Raw genomic sequence first — 8,873 nt, forward strand, 5'->3', positions numbered from 1 at the left:
CTCGATTACGATCGAAGAAAATATTGTTTAGTTCTTTGTTACCCTGTATATATTTTTCAAGTTTATGAAATACATTAAGATATGTCATTTTTCAACAACGCAACAAAATTTATATTGCTTTTGGTTTCTTAAAAAATTTATATACATGTTAAATCGATATTTACAATCTGTAATTTTTACAAAAGCGATTCTTTCATTTTTCACAAATCTGTGTGCCTTATCAATCGTATATTTAGACTTGCTAAATCTGCACTTCATAATCGCTCCAATCAGGAACTTAAATCTTTCCTATTATTAATTGTGCGAGATAATCCGTTTGTTACTTTTTGCAATATATTTGCAGGTAAAATATTTCAATGGTTAAAAAAGCGCTAGTATAATTTTCAAAACTTATTTATTTATGTCTTATCATGTACTTTCTCCATTTCCGTGAACGTAAGCATTGTTGCAATCGGATGTTTGATTTTTTAATTCTATCGAATGTTCTGTTTTTCGCATTTCTGGATAATGATCGCGCTTATAATGAAAAAAGATTTCGACGTTGCTGTCATATGGCTTGGCAAATGGACAATTAATCTTTTCCGCGGCCAGATAACAGGCGCCTAATGCCGACGTTGTCGTTAAATGCAGTAGACTCAACTCGTCCACGAGACGCTTGTTGTGAATCTCATTCATGAAACCGTTTTTCATGTATTTCCACGATTTCCATACAGATCCGACGCAGATCACCTTTAAGCCACCGTGAGCCAGTTTGAGATCCTGAAAAAAATCACAATTTAAGCAAAAACGTTGGCAGATTTTACAATAAATTTTTTTTTTTCGTTATAAGGTTTTATTTGTGTTCATATAAGTTAGATCATTTCATTTCGTTTATAGCTGAGATACTGACGTTATGGGCCTTCTTTGAAACGGCGTTAACATGCTTTGCCAGAACTTGTCCAGCTTCCTCAAAGAGCTTCAGACACAGCGGGTCGTCCTTTTCGCACCCGATTGCGATTTCTTTGGTGAACTCGCCAATAGTGCTTTTGTCAAAGTTCGCATATAGATACGGTAATATACTGTTTCTATCATTCACATTAAAATAACTTCTCATTGCTGGCCATACGTAGCTTATTGGTTCTGGTGCTTCCACTAAACCGTCAATATCGTCGAATACATATTTACAAGCGCGGTGGGCGATCCAGTAAGCTTGAAATAATTAACAGAAAAAAATAATTATAGCTCGTGTCAAAAATTGTAGATTAAATGTAGATTATCGAAGGAATTCGAGTTTAGATCATTGTTGTCAGGGGAATAGAATATTATTTATGAATTTCATTTTATTTACAAGAAAAAATTAAGTTTAAGAATTCTAAATTTGTTCTATTATTTAGGGTCGGTTGTTCCAACTTCTTGGTAAACTTACCTATCAGATAAATATATGTTTGTCTTTATTTATTTAAGAAAAGAAATGAAGATAGACATATGCTTATGTGGTAGGTAAGTTCACCAAGAAGTTGGAACAACTGGCCCTTAATCCGTTATCTATTTGTATCTATCCTAAATCTAATAACGCAGAATTTAATTTTAAACTTAATTTTCAAATTAACATTGTGTTCTTTCACAATAAACAATATGTACCCCCTCCTTCGTCGCCCATCATGTGTCCCCATCCTCCGCAACCGTGAGTCTTTCCATCCGGATTGAGCAGTAAAGCATTGCTGCCAGTTCCAGCAATCAACACAATTCCACCGGTTTCCAAGCCAGTCCTAATGCTGCCAAGAGTATCGGAGCCGATTACGTAGTCCTTGGCAGATTGTGGATATGTTTTCAACAAAGTTTCCACAAGTTTACGATTGGTGGTTTCCTCCTCGCAACCGCTTAAAGTAAGTCCCTGTCAAAGAAAAAAATCGCTGAGCGAATTTTCTCTTCCGAAGATTAAAATTAATTTTAAAGATTCTAAATTTGAAATCGCAGATTTAAATACCTTTATTTCAATATCATTAACGTAGCGCTTAGATGTGTTTAATATATTTGTTATTATAATTATTGTAAGTGCGTGTAAATAATTATCAGAGAGCATTGTATAAGTTAATTTTTTTTAGCTGAATTAAGTTAAAATTAATGTAAAATAATTCAATTAAACATTCAAAGTTGAACAAAAAATTAATTTAGTTAAATGTTGCGTTAAGCTAAATTAATTTAAATTAAAGAGTAATTAGATAAACAAAATACTTGATTTTTACTTACTACGCAATCTAAAGGAATGGTTTCCGGTATATCTAGATTTTGTTTACCCTTCTCGATCATCGCGCTGAGTCTCGCGGCTGCCTCATCTATTCCGATTACCTAGAAATAAATCTGTACACTCCTTTGTTTGAGATAACTTTCCAATGACTAAAACATTTCTATAATTATTGGAATCGTTGATTTTGAAAGTGCTGTGGATTTGATTTAAAAAAACTCATTCGTAAATGAAAAATTATGTCAATTTTCCTTGACATTCGCACAGCACTTTAAAGATAATCTATTTGTATATCTTTTTTTAGTCACCCAATGATTTGTATGCGGTCCTTTAACTTCAGTTAGCCTCGCACCTTTGCCGTCAAGTATTACAAGTGTGGAGTGTGTAGCGCCTCTGAAAATTAATTAATTGATAATTAATGAGCGTAGTGTTGATCGATTACATGCAATAAATATTTCTTGTTTTTATTCTTTTAATACTGTGTATCTGAATTTTTCTCTTTTTTTCAGATTATTCTGTATATGTAGACTCCGTAACCTGTTACATAATCAATAATGGTTTATTCAATAACTCGATTATTTTCTTAACAAACGAAGATACACATCGACATAGCCACTCAGCGAGAGATATACATGACTCGGCTTAATGAACCCTGATTGCTGTTATCAATGCGAGAAATGTCTCTCTTTTTTCTTTTTCACAACTACAAAACTGATTCAATATCCGGAATAAACAAATTATTAAATGTTATAACATATAAAACTAAAAGATAAATTAAAATATCTATGTCTCGAGAAAGAGAGAAAAAATGACATATGTGATCGTTCATTTTTATTCAAAATCATTAAATTAAAGCCACTTTAGATTCAGAAATATTATCGCGCGATGTAGAGAGATATACAATGTACTTCATGTTTTTTTTTTAATTTTGATTCATATACAGTTGATTAATTTCGCTTCTTTTTTACAATTTGTAGACTGTCAACTATAACGTATCATGAAACATTTATTGCATCTCATTTACTATTAAAAACCCGAAAAATTTTGCTTATCTGCGCAATAACAATTCTGTGAGTTATAGCACTGTCATATTTGCATTCTTCTTTCAAAGTTCCTCTTGATAAAGGTAAAAATAGCTGCTTTAAATAAGCGTAATTATGCCATGATAAGATAAATAGTACAGTAGAGAGCGCTACGAATTACTATGAAGAATATTACGAAAAGACGTTGCGAAGGAAATATCTGAAATGCACATACAAATTATTGATCGGCAACGATCTTGGGATTAAAAGCGGTATCAATCATGCCATTTAGATTTCAATAGATAAAATCGCAAATGGAACGAAAGTGAGATATATAATTTACAACATCGCTATTACATCCAAGTTTTCCGGATTGATTTTTAAACGACGTGTGATAGAGTATGACATTATATCCAAGATTTCCCACGTAGGAGGTGATCACATTATTCTATTCTCTTTATATGACAATAGATAAATTTTAATTGTCTCGAAAGATGTTTATTTGACGGAATTTCACTTTGTTACAGGAGCGTGCACAAGAAGATTTAATTAATTAAATAGGTGATGAGTGAGAGAAGAAAAAACTCACCCCTCTACACCGCCAATCCTAATATCTTCGGAGTATTGTGGCTTGATTTGCGTGGATATCGCAGCTTCCTGCACCACGTCTGCGGGCATCATCATCTTCGTCTGCTCCCTCAGGTCCCTGCGCAACTGATGCTCATCTACGATCTTCTTTTCCTGCTTCTTCGCCTTCTTGCCTTTTTTCTTTCCTAACATTTTTCAAAATTACTTGTTCAGATTTTTGCGGCAAATTTCGAAGGTTGATGCAGACGTCTCACGAGGAAGATTTGGCAGGATCTGAATATGACGGGATAGCAGTGGGATAGCATTGCGGGATGAAATTTATTTATCAGCAAAATAATTTAAGCAATTAATAAGTTAATCGAATAACGAGAGGAAACGGCATTCTAAGTAACGTTATTTCCCAGAAAACAAAATATTTATAAAATATTTTTAAAACATTTACAAGAAAGATATAAAAATTTTTGTAAATACTTATGAAAAATGTTTTATACTGTCTGGGTTATGATATAATAAATTTGAACTTTTAACAGCTTTCTAACATTTAAATTTCTTACAGAAATTTGGAAACGTGACAATGGAAATGATTATGTACAATGTTTTACCAAATATAGCAAAATATTAATTCTCAATTATAACTTCACAGTTATATATAGTTATTATCGTTTTTATCATTAATGTTATAATCAAATTTAATCGCCGAAGTCATTGGATTGATAAAATATTGTTATTCGAACGGATATCATACTTCCCGCTGTAGATCAGATAGTCTTTTTATGATCAATTTACGATCGCAGTATGTTTTTTTTACTTAACGACAAATTTCCGGTATACGAGAACGAGGAAGAACACAAAAGCTGAAACGACACTAATCATCAGCACATAATACGCACATAGTTTTACGTTAAGATCGAACGCTCTTGCATACGAACAAGTGTGAAGATTTGCTCACATAAAGTCGTGGTCCCTTTATGCTAAAAAGCGCTTTATCTTTACGGAGCATATATCGGGAGATAAAGATACGTGTATAGTCATTCGGAAATAGATTGCTGAAATAGCGAAATGAACACTGTCGCCTCTAGACAAGAGGGAGGGAATATGTGCCTCACACATCTTCACTTTCCGAGAAGCGATATACTTATTGTTAACCCCTTACGCTCTTCCGCTCCGCAATTGCGGATGGAGTTGATTATATTCAGCATGCTATTGAACGACGAGTGGCAAATTGTGCAGTGCCGTTTTATTGAATTGATAGCTCGTTTCTTGTCTCTGTTCTTTTTCGCGCGGAAACCGCGAATGCCTGCGTTCCGACAGGCGCACTTCACCTATCCGCACACGTGGCGACTAATCCCGACAAGTTGTCAAACTAGCAAAGTAAACACGAGATCATTGTGATAAAAGAAATATATAAAAAATATTGTAATTTAAAAGAGGTAAAAAAAACCTTCCTAAATTTTTAATTTTACTTTATGTAATTCTTATTTCTAAAAGTTGCTTATAAGAAAAAAAAGTAATTATAGACATAAATTACATATAGAAGAGGTATACTCATTATTCAAAGCAGTGGTTAATTCCAAAGTTGACGAAAAAAGTAAACAATTATAATTTAAAAAATGTAAATGATTTAAGAAATGTTAAGTTTTTAATCTCACTTAATGTAACGTTTACAAGAAAGAAGGTCAAAGTGCAAGTTAGGAAAGATATATCAATATAATTTGAGATAATGTTTCCTCAAGTTCTGACTCACTTCAAGAAAGAGAATCGCGATTCTAAATAGAGCGGGTTGACCGGGCGAAAGGCATTTGAAATGTCCCCGTCCGGGAAAAATCGCGCGCGCGCGCGTCCTTGAAACCGGTTCCAGATAAACCAGAATCGTTGAAGAACACGCTCGGCTCTCCCCGATTTTCCCGGAGCTCGGTATGGTTAGAAACTCACCACGAGACTCCCGCTCTCCTTCGGTGCCGGGTACCTTCGGTGCTGAGGGAACAGGCTGACAGCAAAAGAGAAAGAGTACGTTTAGTGCCTGGCATGCGTGCCAACGGTGGAAAACGTTCTTTTCACCGAATCTTCCAAAAAATAGAAAAAAAATTCCGCGCGAGATACTTCCGTGTCTCGGAAAGTGCGGAGTGCGTGTCGCGCGTATAAATCCTTAGAAATTGCCGTCTCGTGGCGGCGTAAATGAAAGCTGCCGATCGTTTTTCTCTCCTGCCGAAGAAACGAAACACGATCGACCGCGCCGCGCGACGCTGCTCCCGTCACTGCCGACGTCGTCGTCACCGCTCCGCTCCACTCGCCGAAGCCATCCACCCCACCGCGGATCCTACACATCGCCTCGCGTGTCTATAGTCCACACTGTCCACAGGCGCATGCTTCCGCGATGTCATTGAACCAAAAGTCAGGATTGCGGGATTTCGGATCATCGATCTGACGGAAGAGTGACGAAATTAATAAGGTGGTAATAAATAAATTATATGAAATTAAACTCTTGTTTCAATTTTAGCAAAAGAATCTTGCTAAAAAAAAATTCTTTATAAATTTTGCCAAATTATGGCGATAACTTAATTACTTAATACGTTTAAATGATGAAATCGTCTCGTTTTGAATTAGAAAATATATTACGTATAAGGAATTTTTGTTAATTGTGATCAATTATAAAAGATAATTTCTGAACGCTTTATTAAAAAAATTTAATTTGTAAATCTCTAAAAATTACTGTTTTTTATCAAATTATATTCATAATATTGTTAGACTTGAAATAAGTAATTTTACCTTCTATTCTGATACTTAGAGGATATGTTTAGGCGTATTGCTTTTATTAATATATATATATATACATATACAGATGTTAATATATTCTATCTAATCCTTCCACTTCTTTCTTCTCGTCAATGTTGCTGTTTATCCTTATGGAATTAATCCGCAGCATTGTGTGCTGTATTCTGTAGACTGAAAGATAGAAAGAACATTAATTAAATAAAGTGAGGAGCGAAAGATAATATCGTTTCTTGTTATCTTACAATTTATACGACGATACTGTTTTCTTGGTCGAAATCTGAACCGAGTTTTTGTGTGGGACAGAGTTTTCTCTATAACCGTTGCGTCGATAGAAACCAATTCTCTATTCAGGATTGGTCTGCCTATGAGGGTAAAGTCTTTACTGCCAACCAGCAATACTTTCTCCAGTTTCAGCTTATCGCCTATGTTTGGTGGCCAGAATCCTTCAATAATTATAATGTCGTGTTCCGTTACCTTAAACTGTTTTCCACATACTTGCACAATTGCGAACATACGGCCGGTCATGTCGCTTGCAATCTGATTGTTGATTTCATTTGTTACATCTGCAAAATAAAATATTTTTTGTAACCACTCTCTCATAAAAATTGAACACTGTTCATACAAATTTATAGAAATTAATAATAAGATAAGAGGTTTTTATTTGTCTTATGTAAAATAATTATATTACAAACCGGTACATATTTTCTCTCTTTCTTCATCCCACTCTTGTATTTCTGTTTGATAATCCGGAACTGATCTCATATATGGTGGTTTAAATGTCCGATATCCTGCTATTGGTATCTCCCACAATCTTAATGCTGAAACAAAAGATTATTTCTCAATATCTTTCTTGCGTCATGTAAATTTTTTTGTTTTATGTATTTTATGTTAAAATTTAAATATAAAATAATGTTAATACATTTACCATGAAACTTTAATAAAACAAAATATAATTCTTTTAATTTCTTTATATATCTATGTAGAAAATTGCATATAAAATTCTTGAAATTACATCAATAGATTTGTCGTAAAATTTCAATCTGACAAAATAGCGATATTATAGACTTTTAAAATTAAAGGCCTTGAAAACTGCGAGTAGTAGAAAGGTTATGTTTGCATTCGAGAGAGAGGTTGTCTTTGCTGCACAGTTTCCACATAATCACAATTCGTAATTACGTACCGGGATAATATTGCTTGCAAATCGCGATCGGTGCCACTCTTCTCAGACAATTACTCGTCACATAACTAAAGAGTCTCGAGAAACCGAGTAAAGTCGCCATCGTGGTACGCAACGGCGATATATGATTCGGTGGCCGGTGCGCGCGTTCAGCAGGTAAAGCAGATCAATGAGCGAGCAGTGAATAAGTGATTTTCTCGCCTAGTTTTCAAAACAAAATTAGAAAAATTAAGTTACAAAAGTTTATTTTATTTAATTCGCTGTACATAATTTCTTTAGACATTAGTTTGTTCGTTTTATTTGAAATCCCCAAAATATAAAGGCTGTGTTTCAAAATTGCAGTCTGAAAATCTATAGTTTCCGTTACATACATATATTATAAAATTTTCAGTACTTCCTCTTCTTCTTTTTTGCTCTTTGGATTATCGGTCCTCCAGGGGCAAAGTACCACGCTTTATTTTCAGTACTGACAGCAATTTTGAAACGCAGAGCCAAAATATTCGGATGTTGAAGGAGGGAAAAAGTGAAGATGTACTGAGTACAAAAAGTACAAGCCATCAAACAGTCACGTGGGACTCCACGTAAGATTTTAGTTGCCGACGTAATTTCGTATTGGGCAAACTTCCAAATAATATTATGTAACGGAAATTTATATACGCAGATCAGTGATTGCGGATTTTTCAGATCCAGGAAAATTTTTTGCAACATTGGATTCCGGTTCGATTGCGTTGACGCGCGGCCGGATGATGAGGAGGAACAGACGGTGCACACACTACAGTGTAGCTGAGTGTAACTACAGTGCTGCCAATCCCTACAAGTTTGCCTACCCTGTGCACTGCTGCCAGAGCAGCCTGGAGCAGCCCCAGCAGGAGAGCAGCGACAAGACCGGAAGACCCCCGTGCCGTGCGGAGCGCGCAGAAATGTCGTACGCGTGACGCGACGGTCACTTGTTATGTTTGACCGTCCTGCCGTGGGTGATCATCTCATTGGTGATAGTGCGCCGCGCCGTCGTCGCGTCTCCGTCTTTGCAGCCTTTGCAGGAACGACCGCAGTAACCGAATTCCACGTGTCCCTCGCGTTCCCCTCGTTT

General features: G+C 35.3%; 2 protein-coding genes and 1 long non-coding RNA gene across 4 annotated transcripts; 1 reads left to right on the forward strand and 2 right to left on the reverse strand.

Moving 5' to 3' along the window:
- Positions 1–34: 34 nt before the first annotated feature.
- On the reverse strand, positions 35–5,897 carry LOC105835417 (N-acetyl-D-glucosamine kinase). 2 transcript variants are annotated; one of them, XM_036283910.1, is made up of 7 exons: positions 4,988–5,756; positions 3,836–4,019; positions 2,533–2,617; positions 2,230–2,328; positions 1,621–1,873; positions 890–1,188; positions 35–759 (listed from the first exon to the last, which is right to left on the reverse strand). In XM_036283910.1, exons 1-7 carry the CDS (start codon positions 5,031–5,033, stop codon positions 409–411), a joined length of 1,317 nt encoding a protein of 438 aa, XP_036139803.1. In that variant the 5' UTR covers positions 5,034–5,756; the 3' UTR covers positions 35–408. The 2 variants fall into 2 exon arrangements, with proteins under 2 accessions (XP_036139803.1, XP_028047856.1); XM_028192055.1 differs by lacking the exon at positions 4,988–5,756 and adding an exon at positions 5,767–5,897 and having other exon boundaries at positions 378–759.
- Positions 1,730–3,266, forward strand: LOC114254829. Its single transcript, XR_004962567.1, has 2 exons — positions 1,730–1,865; positions 2,734–3,266. It is a non-coding gene; the product is annotated as an uncharacterized LOC114254829 (long non-coding RNA).
- Positions 5,766–7,945, reverse strand: LOC105835419 (39S ribosomal protein L21, mitochondrial). Its single transcript, XM_012678698.2, has 5 exons — positions 7,787–7,945; positions 7,299–7,424; positions 6,849–7,169; positions 6,601–6,777; positions 5,766–6,255 (listed from the first exon to the last, which is right to left on the reverse strand). Exons 1-4 carry the CDS (start codon positions 7,884–7,886, stop codon positions 6,677–6,679), a joined length of 648 nt encoding a protein of 215 aa, XP_012534152.1. The 5' UTR covers positions 7,887–7,945; the 3' UTR covers positions 5,766–6,255; positions 6,601–6,676.
- Between the last annotated feature and the right edge of the window lie 928 nt (positions 7,946–8,873).

The sequence above is a fragment of the Monomorium pharaonis genome, chromosome 1, assembly GCF_013373865.1.
Source record: "Monomorium pharaonis isolate MP-MQ-018 chromosome 1, ASM1337386v2, whole genome shotgun sequence".
Lineage (NCBI taxonomy): Eukaryota > Metazoa > Arthropoda > Insecta > Hymenoptera > Formicidae > Monomorium > Monomorium pharaonis.